The sequence below is a fragment of the Lynx canadensis genome, chromosome X (assembly GCF_007474595.2).
Source record: "Lynx canadensis isolate LIC74 chromosome X, mLynCan4.pri.v2, whole genome shotgun sequence".
NCBI classification, from domain to species: domain Eukaryota; kingdom Metazoa; phylum Chordata; class Mammalia; order Carnivora; family Felidae; genus Lynx; species Lynx canadensis.
The window spans coordinates 99,146,014-99,171,872 of record NC_044321.2 but is presented as its reverse complement, the minus strand read 5'-3'; the positions used below and the strand labels follow the sequence as shown (position 1 = coordinate 99,171,872).

The 25,859-nt window shown below is 36.2% G+C and overlaps 1 protein-coding gene across 4 annotated transcripts in view; it reads right to left on the bottom strand.

Annotated features, from left to right (window-relative positions):
* Positions 1-25,859, bottom strand: part of STAG2 (stromal antigen 2) — a 139,273-nt gene that overhangs the window by 8,323 nt on the left and 105,091 nt on the right. For 3 of the 4 annotated variants that reach the window (XM_030306208.2, XM_030306209.1, XM_030306210.1), the window contains exons 24-31: positions 21,390-21,564; positions 17,118-17,257; positions 15,502-15,603; positions 12,495-12,643; positions 10,622-10,750; positions 6,149-6,372; positions 2,928-3,117; positions 2,727-2,837 (exon numbers count right to left, since the gene is read on the bottom strand). In XM_030306208.2, the coding sequence (XP_030162068.1) occupies positions 2,727-2,837; positions 2,928-3,117; positions 6,149-6,372; positions 10,622-10,750; positions 12,495-12,643; positions 15,502-15,603; positions 17,118-17,257; positions 21,390-21,564 (1,220 nt within the window). The remainder of the gene's footprint in view (positions 1-2,726; positions 2,838-2,927; positions 3,118-6,148; positions 6,373-10,621; positions 10,751-12,494; positions 12,644-15,501; positions 15,604-17,117; positions 17,258-21,389; positions 21,565-25,859) is intronic. The other variant, XM_030306211.1, reaches the window with a different exon arrangement.

Here is a 25,859-nt window from a genome sequence, read left to right as displayed (position 1 = left end):
CAAGATACCTCAAATCCTTTGTGAAAGTAGGCAGGGTACAAATTAATAAACAAATATAAAACAGAGACCATAGAAATGACATTTTCAGAACACAGATATTTTCACTAATATACAGTAACTTTACCCATCACTCACTCGAATTCACTCAGTACTTAATGTGTACCAGGCACTCACTCATTCATTCACATAGTGCCTACTACATGTCAGGCTTCTTTTATAGCCTATGGATGCAAGCAAAACAAAAAAGGAGAAATAAGACATGGTTCCTGCCCTCAAGGAGCTCACAGTCTACTACAGGAAAACAGAAATAATTAACTGTAACAAAATGTGGCAAATATTGCAAGAGAATCATGTACCAAGGGCTATAAAAGATTACTGAAAGAAGAGATTAATTCTGCTTCAGGAAGAAATAAGTAACATTTATGCTGAAACTTGGATTCTCTGTCCTACAAAAATCAAAACTAAGACATATATAGAAAAGTAAAATAAAAACTTAAGACCAAAAATTCTGTATGTTATCACATAATCACAAGGAATAAACTCAAATGTCAAGTTCACAAATTAGCCCAGACCAGCATAGAGGAGTCAACATAATAGCAAAACTGAAGGCAAGTAGTTCCCCAGTTTGGCCAATATTTCCTTCTTTTCTCACTCATTTAAAAATTCCCACCATCACCAAAATCAATTATTCACTTACAATTTACACAACTTATGTTGAGTCTTTAAAAATAATATAAAGATAGCAAGGCATGATGTCTCATCCAGGCTACCTGGAGAAATATGTTGGCAATGGTTCCTATTTTCTAAGAGTTCTGGACAGTTAAATGACAATTTTATTGTATCTGGTAAAGGCAACTGTGAAGGAAATATGTGAATCATATTATAGAAAACCAGAAATCTATTGTGCATCTCATTTGGAGTATAAGGAAGATACATGTGATATAAACTATAAAAAAAAACAAAGAGATAATTTGGAAGTATTTCCAGTTGTAGAGCAGATGCCGTTACAGAGAAATCATTGTAAAACAAAAATATTTTAAAAGTTTCAGGCAACAGACTACTTATGGCACCACAACCAAAAGACTCCTATGGTAATAATTATTTAAATGAGATAATCTCTTATAGTCAGCTGGGGAAGTTCAACAGGAATTAAAACAAACTTCAAATAAAAGAATAATGATAAATGGCACTGAGTAATGAGCTGCTATGGAAGATCTTAGAGACTGGCAGAAAACTTTCAGGGGGAGAGATAAGGACCAAATGACTGTACGGTAGAATTCCAGAATGTCTGAACTGGTGACTGGTTGGAAGCTAGGAAATTAGCTGTTGAATCCAGCATGAAACAAGAACATATTAAGGGGAATGTGGCCACGGGAAAAGAGAACAGAGGGCAGAACCAAGTCATAGTATAGATGATGACCCTATCAGCCAAGTCAGGATCAGAATCTATACATGTGATAGAGTGTACGTAACTGTAGAGGTTCCTAAGGCCATAACTAAGGTGAATTCTAATAGGTTACCAAGCATGTGATAAGTGATCACTTCTCAAGAAAAACAGGTGAAGTTCTCATCATTTAAAAACAAAATGAAACGAAACATGAATTTTAAAAAGAAGGTAACAATTACTGTCTCCCAGTATTAAAACATATACCACATTATGTTACAAATACAAAACTTTCAAACTCAAAACTTAAATAATCAGAATCATCAGATCTTCCCTTTGTACCAATCATCTAAAGACTGATTTTCTGCCATTTCTTCTGGAGCCAAAGCTAATAAAGATTCATAAAACCCTCATACAGATTCCAGTAAAAACAAAGTATTTAAAAGTTATACTACAATTTTTTTTTTTTTGCATTGGACATTTATTCATTCAACGAACATTTGCTTAGCACATTTTATGTGCCAAGCACCAACAGGCAATGAAAGTGGTCCCTGCCCTTAAGGAGCTCACAGTCTAGAGAAAGGGACAAATTCATAAACAATTACAGTACAATGTGGTAAGTGCTGTAAGAAATATGAATACACAGAGTGCTATGGGAGCACAGATGACCACAGCTTCACTTAAGGTGACACCCGAGCTTATTCTTTCACAGTGCTTTTACCACCTGCCAAGGAATGGGGGGTATCATACTAGTATGTAGGCAGGGGGCATATGTTTTGAAAGATCTTGCATGCCATGAGCTAAGGAGTTTGGACTTTATCCTGTAGGCAATGGGGAGCCATGGAAAGGTTTTAAGTCAAAGAGTTACATGACCAGATTCTTATTCTACAATAGTCATTTTTGATGGTAGTTGAATGATGGAGTGGTAGGGGGGGAGTGAGGGGAGGAGTCTGGTGAGAGGATACATGGGAGATTTGAGGGAAAGAAACAAGTTAGAAAGCTAATACAATGGTTCAGATGAGGGATGAGGGCCTGAACTAAGCTGGGGAATCAATTAAGATGTAACAAAACTGAATTTTTAAGCTATAATTCTGTGTACCAAAATAAACAAGGATTCAAATTTAACCTTTTCCAACAGATCAACCTAAGATTGGTCCTTTAGCTAACTAGTGAATATTTAACTTTGGAAGTTTTCTTCTGTTGGAAAGACCAATTTTTAGTTCCTTGATTATTTCAGCTTACTCTAGAGTTTGCTGAAATTTTTAGGTAAGGCACACATTAAAATATGTGAAAATGAATTAGTGAACTTCCTAGACTCAGACAATAAGGCACTCTCACTTACATGGCATGCTGGAGATTAGTTCGCAGTTTAACATAGCTCATTGCTGCTCTCTCCTGCTGTTGCCTTGCTTCCTCGTGTTGTCTTTGAGCTAACATCCATGTTACCTGCGTGCTTCAAGGAGAATTTTATTCTTCTTTTAACTTAACTTTTTTCTATATAATTAATAAAGTTATAGTACAGAAAATAATCAAATGTACTTACTTATAATCAAGAGGAGTTTGATGATGTTCAGTCTGCATTGGATAGACGCTCATGAAGCTATCCTCAGGTCGTAATCTTTTGGGCTCTCTCATAATCGTTGAGGTGAGTTGTGGTGTCTGCATCATAACTGGGGTGTGCAGTGTTTGTTCTCTGCTTAACCACATACTGTCACTACTACTGCTTTCTTCAGCTAAATGAGAAAATTGATGGCAATAAAGTTCAGTAACTAATTTTGACAAACGAAATGTCTCACATAACCTGTTCAGTTCAACAAAACAACAAAAACTGGCTGTTTTCAACAAAAAAACTGTCTGTTTCAACAAAAAAACAAAAACTGGCTGTTTTTCCCATGCTAGTGCTTGAAACAGGGGGATACACCAAGGTATGTAAAGTGCAGTCCCTGTCCTTGGAGACAAAGAAAACACACACAATGACAACACGGTGTAAGTGCTACAAGAGAGGGGAGCACAGGTGGAATGGGAGCAATGAAAAGGATCAGAGCCAACTACCCAAAAGTGACTTCTAACTATAGTAGATACTGCGTCAACCGTGACATTTGCCAGGCAGGGGGAAGAACATAAACAAAAACACAAAAACACTGAGGCACGAAACTACAATGACTGAACCATACTAACTTGCTGACATTCAGCAGGTTTTGACCTGCAAAGACGGCAATTTCATATGATTCAGACTAAGAGTTTGGTACTCCTAGGGCAAGTGGCAAAAGGTAAGGCTGGATAAAGAGGCAGGAACCAATTTGCAGCAAGTCTTACAAGCTGTGCTAAGGTGACAGGAATGACCACTGAAGTTTTATGGAAGGGAAGCAATGTGGTTCAGTTACGGGTCTTAATCAAAGTATGTGGTGGCAGTGTAGAAGGCGGACTGAGGAACATGAGGACTAGTGAGCACACGAGCTAGTTAGGAGGCTAGGTGGGAAGAGAAACGGAGACAATGGAAGAATGATTCCTAGTTTATAGGATGCTCGCCAACTCCAAGGGGAGCACAAATCCATATACTGGACTAACAACACTAGATTTCACACCTGCAAGAGCTATTTGTTTTCAAATCTGTAGATGCTGCCATGATTAATAAAAGACAAATTCACATGCAAGTGTTACTGAATTCATAGTAATTTTTTTTAAATCACTGATTTGGGAGGTGAAATTGCAGCACTTGAGGACGGACTGAACAGGAATTTGCAGGAAAACGGTTTTATTAGAAAATTACACATGTGCATACAGAGGTGTTTTTAAGAGTGGAAAGAAAAATGTACTAGTAGCTAATGCCCTAGTAACAAATAGATTAGATGTAAAATTTCACAATCTGCAATATAATTACATGACACCTTAAGTTCTACTGTGTCAGGCTCCAATTCTCTCTTCAAAATTGCACTGATCTGGACAACCTATCAGTGGTCATCCTTCCAAGCTACTAATGCCCCAATTTCTATGGCTTTCTCCAAAAATCTGTTAAAGAGTATTGACTCTTTCTGTAAAAGTTGAACTATCTGGTTTGATCATCTACCCTCAAGATGTTATATAAATACCAATTCATTTGTGCCCCATGTAGTCTATAGAAAAGGAGAGATCTGGTGGCTTGGCATTAAGCTGTTAACTACTATTTGTTCAGATGAGAAAAACTTGTAGTGATATGCAGGATATATCATCTTTTAATTGGATAATTTTTCTACTTAAAAAAATTATTTTAACTTCCTATAAACCACTAACCCTATTTTAACTGGTCAGGAACACTGTACAAGAGATTTCCTCACAGACCAAGACATTGGAACTGTATAACCAACCAAGTCTAGATCTAAGGGTACCAGTTGTAAGTTCATGCGTTTCTATTACTGGACAAAAGATACAACCATTAAGCCACAGACAACCAAGTACTGAACACTATATACCTGACGATGGCTGAAGAATTATGTGGCAATTAGAAAATACGGCCCCCAAATCTTTGACACTCCTCACATTAAGAGGTGGAAGATTTATGTTCCATCCCCTTGAAGCTGGGCTCTGACTGCTTGGTCAAGAGAATATGGTGGAATACGCTTGGTCAACAGAATATGCTATGCCACTCTCTGGCCTTAAAAAACTGGCAGCTTCTACTTCCTGTGTCTCCTCAGACACTTGCTCTTAGAGCCCAGTCACATACTGTGAGAAAGCCAAACAGCCACATGGAGAGGTCACACGTAGGTGTTCTGGCAGACAAGACAGTTAAAGTCCCAGATACTATCTATAAGTGACGGTGCCTCCATAGGATTTGTCACCAGTCTTTGAGTCTTCCTAGCTGAAGCATCGACAGACACCATGTCCCTTATATGTCCTAAGTTTTGGGGTAGTTTGTTATTCAGCAATAACTGGAACAAACTTTGGCAATTCCACTAATTTGTTTAAAGGTTCCGAAGGAGAGGGAAAAAGTCCCCAGGCCCATTATGAACCAGCCCTACAGTGCTAGGAGTCCAAGAGATTCAAGCATCATAATGTATTCTTATTTCTAAGATTCCAGATGGAAATTTGTATCTATACCAAGTTCCTCAGGATAAATGACCTCTTCACAGAAACTCAAAGTCAGAACCTCTCTGAATTTGTTGCTCCACACTTAAATAATCTGGTTTCTTAGGTAATATTAGCTCTGTAATACTTAGTCCATATCCCTATGCATATACAGTGTAGCATAGTGATTAAAAAGCATGGGTTCTAGGGGCGCCTGGGTGGCTCAGTCAGTTGAGCATCCAACTCTCGTTTCGGCTCAGGTCATGATCCCAGGGTCGTGGCTTGAGCCCCATGTCAGGCTCCACGCGGAGCGTGGAGTCCGCTGAGGATTTTCTCTCTTTCTTCCTCTGCCCATCCCACCAGTTTGTGCTCTCTCTCCAAAATTAAAAAAAAAAAAATTTTTAATTAAAAAAAAAGCAGGGGTTCTGGAGTAAGATTGCCTGGGTACTAAATAATTGTGTGACCTCAGGCTAAGTTACTTAACCAAGCCACTCTACTAGTTTTCTCATCTGAAAAAGGAGGATGTACCTAAAGAGTTATGAGAACTGAATTTATGTATATTAAATGCTTAAAACGCTAAACTTACATGTAACTAGACACACTGTACTGTACAAGGTATTATTTAACAACACATAGCTCAAATTTAACACTAAGGTGAACCTAATGACAATTCTGTTGGTAAACATAAGGGATACGTATAAAGAGAATCAACTACATTCTTACTGAGTGAAAGCTGCATGCCTTCAACCACTTTCCGTTTTCCTGTAGATGGTTTTGATTTTTTACTCCGCACAGTTGACCCTCGACTGCTGATACCACTAATGACTGACATGGTGTCATCATCACCACCAGCTAGCAAAGAATTTCGGTAAGACATCAGTGGAAGCCACACATCTTCTCTTCGGAGTGACATCTGAAAGGTCATGAACTTTTCCAAGTAAACATACCTTAAAAAGAAGTAGAAACCATTAGCTTTGATACATAAAACTGCCATAGTTCTCCCCCCCCCCGCCAATTTTTATTTATTCCTCCTAATAATCTTAAGGCTCACATACCATATGGAACAGTCAATGATTTAATTAGACTTAAACAAAAAGTAAATTAGAATGAAACAAACATTTCCTCAAAACACACAGTAACAACTGAAGGATTTTAGTGTTTTCTTTTCCATTATGTTTCTTTCTGTTCTATCCTAACTTTACAGGTCTTCTGCTAGGAGAACCAAATAATATTTCTGGAAAGAGAACTGGATTGAAAATCACACAAATTTGGGTTCTAGTCCCAGTTCCACCAAGCCCTAGCTGTACATGCAGGGACACATTACTTCATGATTCAATCTCAGCCTCATCGGTACAGTGACAAGGTATTTTGTCTCTATCAAGATTCTTCATTAAATGAAATAATCCAGAGCATTTCAGCTTAGTATTTGTCAAGCATCCACTATGTCACTATGTCCTCAGCACTGGGGATTGGTACAAAGATGAAAAAGCTATGGCCTCTATCTGCAGTCTGATGGAAGTCATACATTTACCCATGGATCCAAGTATCATGAGGATTCCATGGCTTATGTGTAATATAGCAATAACAATTCAACTAACATTTGTGTGACTACATTATGTGTTAGGCATTTTATTCTTGGGTTCTTTAACTTTAGTCTCATTGTCCTGTGAGGGAGATATTCTCCTTACTTGACAGATGAGGAAGCAAAGGATAAGAATGAGAAAGCAACAGAACCAGGATTCAAATCCCAGACTTTTTAAAATGTTTATTTATTTTTGAGAGAAAGAGAGACAAAGCATGAGCAGAGGAGGGGCAGAGACAGGGAGACACAGAATCAGAAGCAGGCTCCAGGCTCTGAGCTGTCAGCACAGAGTCCGATGCGGGGCTCCAACTCACAAACCACAAGATCATGACCTGAGCCAAAGTCAGATGCTTAACCGACTGAGCCACCCAGGTGCCCCTCAAATTCCCAGACTTTTGACACTAAGAGTTCAGTGCTTTATTGTCTAAATTATGCTTCAAATACATGAACACAATTTTTGTCAACTAACTATAATGTGTAACCCAAATAATCTGCTGTCACAATAATGACTAATTCGAATCAATTCAAAATCACCAGTTTTAAACACCATTAAAGACAAAGGATAGGAGGAATCAGTTACAAAGATACTGCTTGGGGTTAGTTCACTATTTATTAATTATATTTCAGGTATACAGAGTAGTACAGTACTCCTCAAAGTGTAGACTATCAACTGGCCATCATTCTGAAAACTGTTACCAATCTGCAGCAAGATATGGAGCTTGGGCCAAAATATACTCACTGGTAGAAAGATTTACAGCTACGTATCCACCACATAGCTTAAATGAACATTCCAGATAAGGGGCCCTCCCTGACGCTATTTCCCTTTGTCCTCTTCCCTGCCACAAAGGCTTACTACTAACCTGAATTTGCTATTTAACATCCCCATGCATATTTTTAATACTTTTAATAAATATTTTTCTCAAGTTTTTATTTAAATTCCAGTTAGTTAACATACAGTATAATATTAGTTTCAGGTTTAGAATTTAGGCATTCAACAACACCTGGTGCTCATCATAACAAGTACCATCATAACAAGTACCTTCCTTAATCCCCATCCCCTATAAATCCCCTTACTCACCTACCTTCTGGAAACTGTCAGTTTGTTCTCTCTAGTTAAGAGTCTGTTTCTTGGTTTCCCTTTCCCCATCATTTTTGTTTCATTTCTTAAATTCCACATGAGTGAAATCATAATATATTTTTAATATATATTTGTCTATAACTATTATAGCAGTTTTGTACTTTGACTTTTACACTCAAAATTATATTTCAAAGATCTAACCATTTTTGGAAGAGTGGTGTCAGCTAATCCCATGGTGTTAATAATTTTCCAATATATAGTGTATCAAATCAAAATGTACACCTTAAAATTGTACAATGTTGTATGTCAACTATATCTCAGTAAAGTTGAGAAGAGAGCTTTTAAAGATGACATCTGAGGGGCGCCTGGGTGGCGCAGTTGGTTAAGCGTCCGACTTCAGCCAGGTCACGATCTCGCGGTCCGTGAGTTCGAGCCCCGCGTCAGGCTCTGGGCTGATGGCTCGGAGCCTGGAGCCTGTTTCCGATTCTGTGTCTCCCTCTCTCTCTCTGCCCCTCCCCTGTTCATGCTCTGTCTCTCTCTGTCCCAAAAATAAATAAACGTTGAAAAAAAAAAAATTTAAAGATGACATCTGAGTAACGTATAACATGGTGATTATAGTTGATGATGGTGTATTTGGTGTATTATTATTACACTGTATAATTGGAATTTGCTAAAAGAGGAGCATTTAAGTATTCTCAAAAAAAAAAAAAACAGGTAAATATGTGAGGTGACAGACATGTTAATTAATTTGATCAGAGGAATCTTCTCAAAATATACAAAATCATCATACTGCACACTTTAAATATATTACAATTTGGGGGCGCTTGTGTGGCTCAGTTGCTTGAGTTTCCAACTCTTGGTTTTGGCTCAGATCATGATCTCACGATTTGGGAGTTCAAGCCCCGCATCAGGCTCTGCACTGACAGCGTGGAGCCTACTTGGGATTCTCTCCCTCTCTCTCTGCCCCTAACTCATGCTCGCTCTCTCTCTCTCTCTCTCAAATAAAAGTAATTTATGGCATGAGACTACTAGAAATTTGAACAATGACTGGGTGTTTAATGAGATTAAGGAATTATGTTTACTTTGGAAAAGATCTAACCATTTTGACTGCTTATGACATCCTATTGTATAACAATCAATTGATCTCATTTTCTAATTATAGATGTTGTTTTGACCTTTCCTCTATTCAAAACCTGCACTGGTCAAATTCTTTTGTGGTTCTCCATGTACACATGTGTAAGTTTCTCTAGGGTATCTACCTATGAACAGAATTACTGGATCATGAGATAGGGAGAATATTAAAAGTTACTAGACACTGCCAAATAGCTTCACAAAGTGGTCTTGTATCAATTTACGCTATCACCAACAATGGATAAAAGTCTCCTTCTCCACATCTTTGACACTACTTTGCACTATCAGACTTCTTAATTTTTGCTAATCTGCTAGGTGAGAAATGATTTTTCATTGTTTTATAATTTTGATTTCTCTGGTTAATAGTGCTAATGTAATTTTTAATTGAGATAAATTTATATATAATAAAGTGCAGAGAACTTAAGAATACAGTTGGATCAGTTTTGCAAATTAATGCAGTCATGTAACCTACACATCTATGAAGATAAAGAACATTCCCATGATCCTACAAATTACCTTATGTCCCTTTTCCCATTCAACACCCCCAACCCTAAAAGTAACCACTACAGTGATTTCTACCACAAGAGATTAGTTTTGTCTACTTCAGAAAATCATGTAAAACCTACACAATCTTTCAGTGCAAAATACTGGTAGACTTTCAGAAGAGGTACTATGAGTCACTCCTATTCCTCTGCCCTTTTATACCTCAAGGAGGGGAGTGAATTTTGAGAATTTTCACTTGGGCTCTCTTAGAATATAAGTCACCATTTTAGGAGACCACACTAGAAAAGAATTCTGTCTAACTGGTCTGCTGAGGATAGGACTAGTCGGTTAAAGCAAAAAAGATAAAAAGGAAACTTCTACTTTCCAGTGTAGTCACAGCTCAACACAGAGACTAACATGAGCCTGGATGAATTACTGACATTATTGTCTATTAGGTTAAGGTGAAGAATGCAGATAAGAATACATAAAGCAGTCAAGTAACAACTCTAAAGCCACAACTACACTGAAGGGCAACACAGGAATTAAAATGGAGTATTACGCATAAAATACAGTTATAATCCTTAAATTGTAGAATTTTTTGATGCATAAAGTATTTTGTGCGTTAATGTAATCCTACAACTGTGCAGAAGGGAGAAAAACCAAGTGTAACAACTCATCTTTAAGAATTTCAGAACAGAGATGCGTGGGTGGCTCTCTTGGTTCTGACTCTTGGTTTTGGCTCAGGTCATGATCCCAGGGTTGTGGGACAGAGCCCCCCCTTGGGCTCCACGCCAGGCTTAAGATTCTCTCTCTCCCTCTCTCTGCCCCACTTTCCCATTCGCACACACTCTCTCCAAAACAAAACAAAACACACAAGAATTTCAACACAAACATAAATAGAATATTTTTAGCAAATACATACACCGTTCTTTTGTCTTGTCGGAGTAGTTTAGAAGAAAATTCGCTCAAGATATCAAGAAATGCCAAATTTAAAGGTGGATGGCTCTCTCCTTGTGGGTTAGGCTCTTTAAAAGCAAATTCTATGCCATCTCTGCAACAACAAAAAAACAAAACATTTAAGGGTCACAATACGAAATTTAGTAACACAGAAAGGAAATTTCTCTCTATATATAGTTTTGTTCCACTATTAAGATGTTTCCTCTGCCATGCATTTAATCTGAGGAATAAAGAGAATAAGGAGCCTATAGTGTGAGAATGAGCAAGTACATGTACACTTTATGTCACTGTTATTTTAAAACTAAAACACACAGAGGAATACACACAAACCAGCTAGCATTACTTTGAATGTGGTTTGGTACATCTACATTCTTGGATCTCTTCTCCAAAGAAAACAGCCCAAATTCTCTCATGTAATGATCAATATATATTCTGTATTTTTCAAGGCATAAGGAGACCTACTATGACGCTTAGAACTAATTTAAATATTATTTAAAAAATACTTCTAACATTGCATTTAAGAGTCAATTTCAAAATTTAATTTCACTTAGGGCCCATTTTAAATATATTTATTTAGTGACAAATACCTCTAATCAAGACAACAACCCAATGTTATATTCTTATAGTCTATCAAAAATGTAACTGTGTAAAAAATAAGCCGATGAAATTGGGGAGGAAGGAATGGAAGGCTACTACAAGAAGAAAGTAATATATTACTTTCTCAAAATAATCACTACATGTGTGGTCCTTAAATAATACCTAAAATTATCATCCAATATATTACAGAAAGGCATAAAAAGGAATTTGAGATGTTCAGAACAAAGTAAAAGGAGAGAGGGAGTTAAAACTGGGGTATGGGACTAACTTAAAGAAGAAAAATACCTGTAGGGAGATATTTAACACATTTATAACTAAGTAAGCAAGGAGTAAAAGAGACACAAATGAAACAAAGAGCTTTCATGAAAGAGAGTCCAAGCCTCTTGATATTCCCAAAGGCCAGGCTCTTCATCCAGAATTAAGAAGTAAAGCGTATTACTATCCACATGCTGGTTATGTTAAAACTCTAAAATATACTCCTATTTAAAAGCATGACTGAGGGGCGCCTGGGTGGCGCAGTCGGTTAAGCGTCCGACTTCAGCCAGGTCACGATCTCGCGGTCCGTGAGTTCGAGCCCCGCGTCGGGCTCTGGGCTGACGGCTCAGAGCCTGGAGCCTGCTTCCGATTCTGTGTCTCCCTCTCTCTCTGCCCCTCCCCCGGTCATGCTCTGTCTCTCTCTGTCCCAAAAATAAATAAACGTTGAAAAAAAAAAAAAAATTAAAAAAAAAAAAAAAGCATGACTGAATGCTAAAATATATGACTAAAATAAAATCAGATAATTTTCAATTTTGATAAGGGCAAAGAATAAATGCAGGCAGAAAGAAGGCTGTGGCTCAAAACAAGGGAAAAGAACACTACAAAATAGAAAACAGAACCACAGAAAGAGAAAAATTGAATCAAATCTCAAAAATTTCTCTACCTAGCAGTGAGATTTTAATAAAAGCTATTAAAAGAGATTTTATAATACCTGATGAATATGTGTTGCTTTTCTTCACATAATTTATAAGGATTTTTGTATTGTTTTAATTAAAGCAAAGACTTTCTATAAAAGAAGTTTTAGTCCCAATACATGTGTTAATGGAGATAGCATTATTACTGGTTCTCAAGAAAGGAGATATGCCACAGATTTGAAAAAAAAATTATAAAGCATCAATTGAATTTGGTTATTCTAAACAAAAGTAAATACAAAAAAATTTCATGATTAAAAAACAGGAGAGCTGAATAAAATATTTGGAGATTACTTGTGTAGCATAGCAATGGCCTCCCTTGTTTTCAACTGATCGAGTCCAAAAGTTAAAGCAAAACGTCGAGCAAGTTCTTTTATGCCGCTAAATGTTGAGGATGATCTATCAAAATTATAGCCGTTTTCCTGTATCATTTCATTAAAAAGCTGTTTGGGAAGAAAGAAAGCATGTTAGAGTTTTGTAATAAGTATAGATTACTAACATCTTTTAAGATCTCATATTCTTTAGATGATCCATAAATGAGGCACTGTATTTTATTCTAAAACATGGATTTTTAAGAACATGATAGAAATGACCAAAATTACAGTACTTCATACATTCAGACTAGAGGGAGTTACTGACATTAAGAACTCTTTAGGTTAATTATGGTATAATTCTATTCTGCTGGAATTAACGGGATATTAAAACAGCATATAAAAATATAAAGAAAAAGGAAACCCACTCCATTATTAGGCAACTATGTGTTACTTCCCATTTAAATGATGAATCTTCACATCAAGAACTTCCATCATAAGTAAGCACAACAAAATACAATTTTCAACTACCAAATGGCCAAGGTTTTCAACAAATAATGGCTACTACTGATAAGACTATCATGCAACAAGCACTGTGACTTGCTAGAAACATAATTGAAAGATAACCTTTCTATAGAGCAATCTGTATTGAAAACTGTAAAAGTCTGATGTCCTTTATCTAAACAATTCTAATTACTGGACTTTACTCAAAGGAATAATAGTATCTGTGCACGATACATAGGTACAAAAATGTTTTGGTGTTATTTATAATGGCAAGGATAGTAAAAGACCTCAACGCTAAATAAGGAGAGATATTGATTAAATTATGGTCCTTGTATAAAATGGAATACTATACAGTCATTTAAAATGCTCAAAAAAGGGGCGCCTGGGTGCCTCAGTCGGTTGAGTGTCAGACTTTGGCTCAGGTCGTGATTGTGTGGTTTGTGAGTTCAAGCCCCACATCAGGCTCACTGCTGTCAGCACAGAGCCTGCTTCAGATCCTCTGTCCCTCTCTGTCCCTCCCCCACTTGCACTCTCTCAAAAATAAATAAAACATTACAGGAAAGTAATGGCATGAAAGTGTTATTGCTTTATTAACATGAAAAATTCAGGCTTACAAAATAGAATGCATAATATGGCTTAATTTTTTATAAAACTTAAGGTTTCATATAGGCATAAAAGACTATGAAGGCTATTAAAAACTAAAAATGTATTTGTTAGGTGAAAAACAAGGATATTGTATTTTTTCTAGTTCCTATATTTTCTAAACTTTTTACAGGGAGAAGCTGTTGGTTTATAAGAGAAGAAAAGTTACTTAAATGTCAACCTTAAATCCTTTTAAATTCCATTAACGTTTTTTCAATATTTATTTTTGAGAAACAGAGGAAGAGAGAGAGCACACACGTGAGCAGGAGATTGGGGGGAGGTGGGGTGGAAGGAAAATATCCCAACAGGCTCCACACTGTCAGCACAGACATGACGTAGGGCTCAAACTCACAAACTGTGAGATCATGACCCGAGCCAAAACAAGAGTCGGACGCTTAACCAAATGAGCTACCCAGGGACCCCTCTATTGACTTTAATAAAGAATATCCAGGGGCGCCTGGGTGGCTCAGTCGGTTGAGTGCCCAACTTCGGCTCAGGTCATGATATCATGGTTCGTGAGTTTGAGCCCCACGTCGGACTCTGTGCTGACAGCTCGGAGCCTGGAGCCTGCTTCAGATTCTGTGTCTCCCTCTCTCTCTGCCCTTCCCCCACTCATGCTCTCTGCCAAAAATAAATAAACATTAAAATAAAAAAATTTTTTTAAATAAAAGAATATCCAGGGGCACCTGGGCGGCTCAACTGGTTAAGCATCTGAATTCAGCTCAGGTCATGATCGTATACTTTGCGGGTTCGAGCCCCACGTTGGGCTTTGTGCTGACAGCTCAGAGCCTGACGCCTGCTTTGAATTCTGTGTCTCCCTCTCTCTCTCTGCCCCTCCTCTACTTGTGCTCTATTAAACATTAAAGAATATCCAAATATGCAAATGGGATTAAGAAATTCAATACCTAGATTTCTGAAAAGGAAATTTATCAAACTGAAATAGGTTGGGTTATGTTCTATATGCATTTGGTCTCCAGAGACAAACGCATATTAAGCAAACGATTTTTACGAAGTTAAACTTGCCTCACCACTGTCAAAATGAAAATGAGTATTGTGGTTTGATTATAAAACTGATAAATGCTCATTAAGGTAAATGTGAAAATGAAAAAAAAAAAAAACAGTAAAATTCACTTGAAAACTACCAAAGCAAGTTAACCACAGCTAAAATTTTGGTGATGATTTTTCCAGATAGATATACAGAGAAGTTCAATTTTACAGGGATGCTGTACTATACTCTTTTTCATTTTATTCTCAAACTATACATTTGATCTTTACACATTAGTGAAAGTGAATACAGATCTACACTTTTAAGTGCTACACAAAAAGGGAAAAAAAACAATTTTAAGTACTACACAATAGTCATTGCAAGAGATGCATTGCACAATATATTCATCTAACACCTTATTGATAGACATTTGGATTATTTCTAATTTCTTGCTATTCTAAACAACCCTGCCATGTGTGATATTATATACCCCTTTTTGCAAACTTGTCCTATTACCACTTTGGATAAAATTTTAAAAGCAGAATTGAAGCGCGGCCAAAAATGGCATACACGTTATACATTTTGATATACACTGCCAAACAACTGCCGACCAGGAAGCTTGTACCAACACATACTGCTGACGGTACCTATTTCTCCCATATCTTAGATAGCTCTAAGTGTTGCCAGTCTGAAAGCAAAAAATGATCTCACTTGAACAATGTCTACTAGTGAGACTCAAAATCATGTATTTCTACTTTCATGAACTGTGTATTGCATCCTTTGTCCAGTTTTCTACTTGTTACCTTGAAAACTCTTAGATGTTAATTATGTTTAACCAAGTTGATACTTTGTATCTTACCTGTTGCAAACTGAGAATAAGGGTCTTTGCACACTGAATTTTGTCTATCTGCCTTGTTTTACTCATCGTTTCTTTTATGATGTCTCCATAGTCATTATAATACTAGAAAAGAAATTTGTACAAATTAAAATTAGAGCCTTATCTCCTAAAACTTTTGGACAATAAGACTAATTTTATGTTAGCCATGTGAGTATGCCACAAAATACGTATTTGGCTGAGCTTACACATTCAGAGGCAGAATAAAAATGTTACTAAACTTTAAAATAATTTCTAAGTATATAATCCCTAACACCAGTAAATTCTGAAACAGACAGTTGAGATCCAATCACATTACGCTCCAGACCTGGTTTTAAGGAGGTACGGAGTAAAACACTAAGTAATCAGGTTATGCACATTGTCAGAAATAGCACAAAGGATATAAACAAAGTTCTTGTGCTCTTTGGGAACGATCAAGACAATGAATATAATCCCAGTTACATTTAGAACTTATTCATTGTTACAACAGGCCCACAGGTCACATGCAGTTTCCAACTTTATTAATTTGGCTTATACAAACTAACAGCCTGTTAACATTTAAAAAAAAAAACTCATTGTGTGTGACATTTGTATTATACATTCATCGCACATGAATTTTTTCTTCTAATTTAAGACCTTGTTTCAAAATGAATACAGAACTATCAGAGATAACAGGATAACCATACCCTTATTTATGACTAATAAAACTGACTTTACAATACGTAAGTCAAAAAGTTTAAACTTGCAAAATGACTTCACAACCTTAGTTTTTTTTTAAAAAAATCTAAAAACAATAATGCCAAATAACTTAAATTCCAAAGTAATTTACAATGGTTCTAAGAGAGTTCTATCATGTAGCAAAATAGTTCAAAGAGAGAACTAATTAATTAGGTTTTGACAAATTTATTGCATATTTAGTGACAGCAAAGTCTTAAAAAGTTCACATTTATAATTAGATTTTACTTGAGAAAGGATTAAAGAAAAACTATCCTACCACATTTAGTCATATTTCATTAGTACCGCTAATAATATCCTTTCTACTACCACTTAAAAATTAGAGAATCTCACAGGTACTTATGAAAATTGTGAATAACCCACTGTGAATCAAATCAGATTTTCAAAGCCTAAAGGAACCTTAGTTATCACAGTGGAACAGATGAAGAAAGACAGGACACAAAAGGTACTGAATTACTCAAGGTCACGAGCTGCATAGTAACCAAGCCAGAACTATAGCAGCTAGGTCTCCTGACTCCTGGAACAATACCCTTTTTATGCTACATCAAGCAGAGGAGGAACATCATCCTGTTGTCTTAAACCAAATCACAAAGGTAATTTCTAATAGTGCTAGTTAACCTAAGACAACATGTTTCCAATACTGTAAAAGATGTGAACCAACAAATCCAAAATGTCCATTAATGGAAGAGTAGAAGTATGAGGTCATGTTACCGAAAAAATTAGATTTTAAAAGAAATGTTACTTTATGCTAGAAAAGTAATTTACTGTTTAAAAAATTCAATAGCAATCAGGCATAAAAGCCAGTGTTACACTCATTTTCTTTTAAGCATTATAAAAATAAGTTGCTATCCATTTTTCAACTTTACCTTCATATACTGCTTGAAGATATCTGCAGCTGTATTCATCTCCACCACAGTATATACAATTAGCTTACAAAATGCTGCAAGTAAATTTCTTCTCTTGTGCAAAGCTTCAATTTTGCTGGCTTCGTCCTCCTGCTGACCGTCTGAGAAAAAAAATGACAAACATTAAGCCATCTTGTATTTTACTTCTGCCATATGTATTTTTTAATTCTTAGTATAAAATACCTTTCTTTTGGAGAATTTGAAAAATAAGGAAAAAGCATTTAAATGAAATGCAAATTATAGTCACTCTTAATATCTCAGTGAATGATCAGTTCCTTAATCCCAAGAGAGAAAATTTTTGTGAACTCAAACAGTAATCATAAGGCTGCCTGTTGAAGACATAACAGGAACAAGTGGAATGAGTCAGAGGAACTGATGTTTAGTGAAGTCAGGCTGAGCTTGCCTAACCCATTCATTCACTTGCCTAAAGGATAGTTTGCCAATGAGATCTGCAGATTCGGTGTCTATTGGTTAAGGCTCTTCACAGGGGACAGCCAAGCTCAGAAACCTTCCTATCCCTTCAAGGATGATTCGACCCTACCCTACCCTCAACATACTTATGTTATGAATATTACATATATTCAGTAAGTCTGGCCTAGGAACCATTCTTTTTAAGGTAACTTCACACATTTCTGCTCAGATCCATTGTGTGAGATGTTGACATTCAGAGTTATCAAGGAGTAAGACTCACTTCCAACTGAATAGTCAAGGAAGCTGGACTATAGCCTCCAAGTACTGCCAAAAGACTCTTTGTAATTATCTGATACTGCAAATGAAATTGTGATGATACCTTTTATATATAAAGCTACGTATTTTCTTCTGGATAAATTTTACAAACGAAATTCCTTATAAAAACTATCTAATTTTGATTTACATTTCTTTGGTTAGCAGTGAAGTTTTTCGTGCATTGATTAGACATTTATATTTCCTCTTTTGTGAACAGTAGTTGCATATCCTGTCAGCTCTTCAATATAAGATCACCAATATCAAACAACTAATTTGTGTAAAGTAAGAATGTTCTTTAAAACAAATGTTTTACCCTGTCTCTGATGATCCTTGATAACTGCTAGTAAGTCAAAACCAAATTTTGAGAATAGGAATTTCAGACAGAGCATCAGAAAAAGTTATCATGAGTGCATACTCCAGAATCCCAAAGCCATTTGATTAGAAACCTAAAATGTAGTGTTTACTCTTTTAAAAGATTGCACTGAATATACCAGCTTTGTCTAAACATCTCTGTGATTGTAATGGATTTCTATACAATACTGTTTCCAATCACTGTTTAGTACTATTCTTAGGAGGTACATGTATTCAGATGCTTTCCCCCTACAGACTAAATTGCCCAGATATTAAGAGTTTTTGAGCTCTGATTTTGGGTTTGTTTTTAAAGTTTATTTTTTTGGTAGTCTCTACACCCAAAGTGGGGCTTGAACTCATGACCCTGAATTAAGAATCACATACACTTCTGAGTCAGCCAGGCACCCTGGTTTTTTTCCACTTCTTACTGAAAACCAGCCACTTGTGGGGATTAAACAATGTTAGAAAATTATCTCACCCACTGGGCCTCTCATAGATGTTAGCTGCCATTGTTATTTTGTGTTGTCATTGCCTCTAGAAGCACTCTCTGTTTTACGCTCCCCTTCTCATGAGATGTAGACAAACAAATCAAATAAATAACCATGGGTCTACAACATCAGGGGTTAGATGAAAACGAAAAGCAATGGAAACTCATGTTCCTGCTGGGAAAATAAAACGATACAACAACTTGGGAGAATAATTTCACAACATGTGGTCAAGTTAAGACACACAAAGACTATATAATCTGGCAATTCCATTCTTAGATATGCACTAGAAAAGCATTTGCACGTGCGCTCAAGGGGAAAAGTGTAAGAAAACATTTGTTGTAGCACTACAATAGGGAAAAAATTGGTAACAACCTAAATGTTCCTCAATATAAAAATGGATAGGGGTGCCTGGGTGGCTCAGTCAGTTAAGCGTCCGACTCTTGATTTCAGCACAGGTCATGATCTCACAGTCATGGGATCAAGCCCCATATCAGGCTCCGGGCTGAGTGTGGATCCTGTTTTGGATTCATTCATTCATTCATTCATTCTCGTTCTCTCTCTCTCTCACTCCTCCCCCCAAAATAAAAAAAGGAAATAACATAAAAATGGATTAAAGTAGAGTTAATTCATATTATGTAACAGCAGTCAAGATGAATAAGCTATAACCATGACAACACTGACAGATTTCAAAAATGTTAATGCAAAAAAACAAGATGCAAAATAAAATGTTCAACATAATACCATTTATGTGGAAACTAGTAACATAAACTATATATTATCAGACATATAAACTTCTAATAATAAAATTAAAAAGCAAAGAATGATAACGGCAAATTTAGAATAGCAGTTATCTCCAGGGAAAAAGAGTAATAATAGGACTGGGCAGGGATAAAAACAAGGATTTCTTTTGTATCTTCCCTTTATTCCTTCAAAAATAAAAATCAGTAACAAATAAGGCAAAATTTGACAAGTGCTAGTGGTAGATATGGACAAATGTGTTATATTTTATATTTTTCAAAAAAACTGGAATACATTTCATTTTTAAGGTTTAAATAGGAAAAAAAAGCCCAATAAGACTGAGTGTAATTTCAACAAGCTTCTAGAAAACTCAGGAGTATTGGCAAGCTTATTCTCTTCTAGTTTCATGGTATAAATGTAGTAGAGGCAGTCACCCAATTAACGAAAAGGGTGGTAAACCAAAACTGATTTTTATCAGTTTTTGGAATGCAACTATGCTTTCCCATAGAAGTTTTAAAAACTCCTACTCATCTCTTTTAGGATCTGATTCAAATGTTAGCTTATTTCAATGGTTTGACTCCCAGGCCAGTTAAAACTTTCTCTACAAGCCCACAACAATGTGAACATGCCTCTATTACTTATCAAATTGCAGTGAAATTATCTGTGTTTCGATATGTCTTTTCAGGGCACCTGGATAGTTGGTTAAGCATTTGACTTGATTTCGACCCAGGTTATGATTTCGTGGTTCAGGAATTCGAGCCTCAAGTCAGGCTCTGTGTTGACAGCTTGGAGCCTGCTTGGGATTCTCTCTCTCCCTCTCTCTCTGCCTCTCCCCTGAATGTGCTCTCTCTCAAAATAAATAAATAAACGTTTTTAAAAAAATAGGTATGGCTTTTCCACTTGAATTGAATTCTCAAAGGAAAAGCCACTGTTTCATTTTTTTTATATCCATAGCATCTAGTATACTGCCTGCTGACCAATAAATGTCAAATAAATGTTAAAAAATAAAAGTCTAACTAAACCAACAGCTCAAAGTAAAAGGTAAAAAATTTTTAATGTTTATTTATTTTTGACAGAGACAGAGCAGGAGTGGGGGAAAGGCAGAGAGAGAGGGAGACACAGAATCCGAAGCAGGCTCCAGGCTCTGAGCTGTCAGCACAGAGCCCAACGCAGGGCTCGAACTCACAGAACACGAGACCATGACCTGAGCCAAAGTCGGACGCTCAACCGACTGAGCCACCCAGGCGCCCAAAGGTAAAAAGTTTTAAGTAAATAAACTTCAATACATGGACTCTTAACAAATGTTTCTGCTACTCTAGGTTTCTTCATTCTGTTTTAGCTAAATTTTAATACTTGAGAAACAAAGCTGGTTATTGATAAAAATAAGCTATAAGCCATGTCTAGAATTGTAGGTGTTTAAAATCTGATTTGCAGTGATGTGTCATTATATGTATGGAGATTCATATATATTGATGTTATATTGCACTTCAAATTAAAAACAAACCGAGAAAGAAGCCACCCAACACTGTTTTTCCATGACCTCTTGTTCAAGTAAGGCATCTGTATGTAATTAGGGTAGGAAGAGTAATTTAACACTAGGCAAGGCTGGTGCAATTATTTTCCTGTGAACACTCTGTACTGCCCCAGACATTTACAGAACAGTTTCAAACATTTTCTAACATTGAGAAATTATACAGTTTAATACAACAAAAAAGTCACTTAAAGAAACACTTTATTCTTTTCAAACTACCTAAAACCTGGTAAGAAGATATCACATTATCTTTACAATATTACAAAAAATTAATAGAAATGTGCCGGAACATGAACCTGTGTTTAAAGTTTTCAGAGTAAAATATCAAATAGTATTCTACCACTTACTTAAATTTCTGCTGGATACAAAGATTTCACAAAAAGATATCACTAAAATTACCTGCGCTGTTATTATCATCATCCTGTTCAATGAAGACATGATCCAGAATAAAGCTGAGCAACTCAGACTGCAATGAAGAATCAGGGGTGTAAACTAATGGCTCTAACATGTCACGTCCTCCAGACATAATTTGATGGCTGAAGATCATCAGAATATCACACAGAATAGTGAAGGCCTATTAAAAAAAAGGACAGCATGCTATAATTCAAGGTTTCTCACCAACTACCACAAGTGACATATTTAACACAAAACCAGAATCTAACTTTTGCTTAAAAAAATTAGTTTAGTATTTTACTAAATTTTTAAAGCTGAAGAATGTAATTTTCATAATAATGATCACTGATATGTGCAATCATGTTTTACTAACTGCAAGGTAACTTCACAAATATTGTTTCTTTTCAGCAACCTTTAAGTGACTTGAACATATTAACACTGCCAAAACATGCAGTCAGGAATCAACCATAGCTTTTCTGACTCCAAATCTCATTCTACACTATATGACAGTATCTCATGTTATACATTCCTAAATATGAAATAACATATAAACATGGAATGTCCTAGAATATCTCTTAGAAGAGAGATCACAAAGTCTCTGGTACTTTTTAAGCATGCTCATTCTCATTATGTGTGGTAATTAAGTAGAGAAAAAACACAACCAATTATGTGCCTCCTTATTACTCATCAGGCAAACCAGATAATATCATAATAAACATAAAGCTAATGCTATATCTTAAGGAGCTTTATAAAAACTCTGCCAGGAGTTTTACATGGACTCAAACACTAGTAAAAATAGAAGGAAACCGGAAAATTTTAATTACCTATTGGGAAAGGATTGTAATCAACATAGAATCTCGGGGTCACAAAGTCAACAGTAAAATACATTTGAAGGAAGACTACTGCTAGACAGATTCTAAGAGTATACTACAGAGCATAAAGCAGATCTCATTAATGGTTTTACCTTTTTGGAACTAACCACATTAACCTTTTTCTCTTTCACTTTATGCTTTCATCTCTTCTTTCAGTCTCTTCTCATTTTGCTATTATAGTAGCCATTTATACCCATCAGGATATCTGAGTTTATAAAAACTTTTGCAACATATACAGTAAGAACACAAAGTGATAAGCATGTTGGTATTTACTAATTAGGTGAACTAGCAGGTCAAGTGAACTAACCAGGAACTATTTCTGGAAGCTGTTAGGAAGACTGACACACAAGAGAATTCATGACCAATATTTCATGACCAAATAATTGCCAAGGCCTGAACAGCAGGTTATATAGATTACATATGATAACCGATAAGGAACTGTGTGAACACTGTTAAGAAATAGGGAATATTAAGCTGAGTATCTTGGTGGCATATGAAAATATATCAAGTAATATTTCACGAATTAAATTTGGATCCATGTATACCTCCATTGAAATCATATCCTAAGAGTTTAAACTCAATTTACTACCTACAGAAACGTTTCTTCCTTTCATGTGAAATGTAGAGATGAAAACTGAATTTCCAAATCCTTTATTGCTATAATTCAAAACTATATATTTAAAACTGGAAAATTCAGCAATTTAATAATTACAAGAATATACTTCATATTTTTGCATGAAAAACATGAAATTCAGTAAGTGGATCTTGGCCATTTAATATTTTCTAATGTATTTATGCCCAGGTATGTATGTATGGGAGGGACAAAAGGGAGTTGGAAATAAGAAAATTAAGATTAACAGTTGGAAACTGACTGTAAATTTTTCACTATATAACTCCAAATACTTCCCTGAAATCAGTTTTGATATTCTAAAATAAAATAAAATAAAGACAAGTAACAAGCACAAAGGTGGAACAACTTTACTGATCGCTTTATAGTTGGATGACTATATCTGAAATACTTCCATTGTAGCTTTAAGAATGCACTATATTCTAGGGACGCCTGTGGCTCAGTCGGTTAAGCGTCCGACTTCAGCTCAGGTCATGATCTCACAGTCCGTGAGTTCGAGCCCCGCGTCGGGCTCTGTGCTGACGGCTTGGAGCCTGGAGCCTGCTTCGGATTCTGCGTCTCCCTCTCTCTCTGTGCCCCTCCCCAGTTCATGCTCTGTCTCTCTCTGTCTCAAAAGTAAATAAAAACATCAAAAAAAAAAAAAAAAAGAATGCACTATATTCCACTAGGACACAGCAAAGACAGTCATAAGAGGAAAGTATATATCAATCCAGGCCTTCCTAAAGAAGGAAGAAAGGTCTCAAATACACAATGTAACCTTACACTTTAAAGAGCTGGAAAAAGAACAGCAAATAAAACCCAAAACCAGCAGAACTCAGGAAATAATGAAGATTAGAGCAGAAAGCAATGCTATTGAAACAAACAAAAAAACAGATCAATGAAACCAGAAGCTGGTTCTTTGAAAGAATTAACAAAATTGATAAACCACTAGCCAGTTTGGTACAAAGAAAAAGGAAAGGACCCAAATAAATAAAATCCAGAATGAAATAGGAGAGATCACAACCAACACAGCAGAAATACAAACAATAATAAGAGAATATCATGAGCAATTATACGCCAATAAAATGGGCAATCTGGAAGAAATGGACAAATTCCTAGAAACATATACAACCAAAACTGAAACAGGAAGAAATAGAAAATCCAAACAGACCCATAACCAGTAAAGAAATCGAATTAGTAATCAAAAAATCTCCCAAAAAATAGAGGAGTCTAGGGCCAGATGGCTTTCCAGGGAAATTCTAACAAACATTTAAGAAAGAGTTAAGACCTATTCTCTTGAAGTTGTTCCAAAAAATAGAAATGGAAGAAAAACTTCCAAACCCTTTCTATGAAGCCAGCATTACCTTGATTTCAAAGCCAGACAAAGTCCCTACTAAAAAGGAGGACTATAGACCAATTTCCCTGATGAACATGGATGCAAAAATCCTCAATAAGATATTAGCCAAATGGATCCAACGGTACATTAAAAAAATTATCCACTACGACCAAGTGGGATTTATTCCTGGGATCCAGGCCTGGTTCAATATCCAGAAAACAATCAATGTGGCTCATCACATCAATGAGAGGACAAAAACCATATGATCCTCTCAACAGATGCAGAGAAAGCATTTGACAAAATACAGCATCCTTTCTTCATAAAAACCCTCAGAAATTAGGGACAGAAGGCTCATACCACGAGATATCATAAAAGCCATATATGAAAGAGCCAACGCTAATATCATCTTCAATGGGGGAAAACTAAGAGCTTTCCCCCTAAGGTCAGTAACAAGACAAGGATGTCCACTCTCACCACCATTATTCAACATAGTATTGGAAGTCTTAGCCTCAGCAATCAGACAACACAAAGGAATAAAAGGCATCCAAATTGGCCAGGAGGAGGTCAAACTTTCACTCTTCGCAGATGACATGATACTCTATATGGGAAACCCAAAAGGTTCCACAAAAAAACTGCTAGAACTGATTGATGGAATTCAGCAAAGCTGCAGGATATAAAATCAATGCACAGAAATTGGCTGCATTCTGATACACCAACAATGAGGCAACAGAAAGAGAAATCAAGGAATCAATCCCATTTACAATTGCACCAAAACCCATAAAATACCTAGGAACAAATCTAACTAAAGAAGTGAAAAATCTATACACTAAAACTATAGAAAGCTCATGAAAGAAATTGAAGACGACACACAAAAAAAAAATGGAAAAAGATTCCATGCTCCTGGAGAGGAAGAACAAATATTGTTACAATGTCAACACTACCCAAAGGAATCTACATATTCAATGCAATCCGTATCAAAATAACACCAGCATTCTTCACAGAGCTAGAAGAAACAATCCTAAAATTTGTATGGAACCAGAAAAGACCCCGAATAGCCAAAGCAATCTTGAAAAAAAGAAAACCAAAGCAGGAGGCATCACAATCCCAGATCTCAAGCTGTATTACAAAGCTGTAATCATCAAGACAGTATGGTATTGACACAAAAACAGACACTCAGATAAATGGAACAGAACAGAGAACCCAGAAATGGACCCACAAACATATGGCCAACTAATCTTTGACAAAGCAGGGAAGAATATCCAAAGGAATAAAGACAGTCACTTCAGCAAGTGGTGCTGGGAAAAGTGGACAGCGACATGTAGAAGAATGAATCTGGACCGCTTTCTTACACCATACACAAAAATAAACTCAAAATGGATGAAAGACCTCAATGTAAGACAGGAAGCCATCAAAATCCTCAAGGAGAAAGCAGGCAAAAACCTCTTTGACCTTGGCCGCAGCAACTTCTTAACACATCTCCGGAGGTAAGGGAAATAAAAGCAAAAGTGAACTACTGGGACCTCATCAAAATAAAAATCTGCACAGCAAAGGAAACAATCAGCAAAACTAAAAGGCAACCAACAGAATGGGAGAAGATATTTGCAAATGACATATCAGATAAAGGGTTAGTATCCAAAATCTATAAGGAACTTATCAAACTC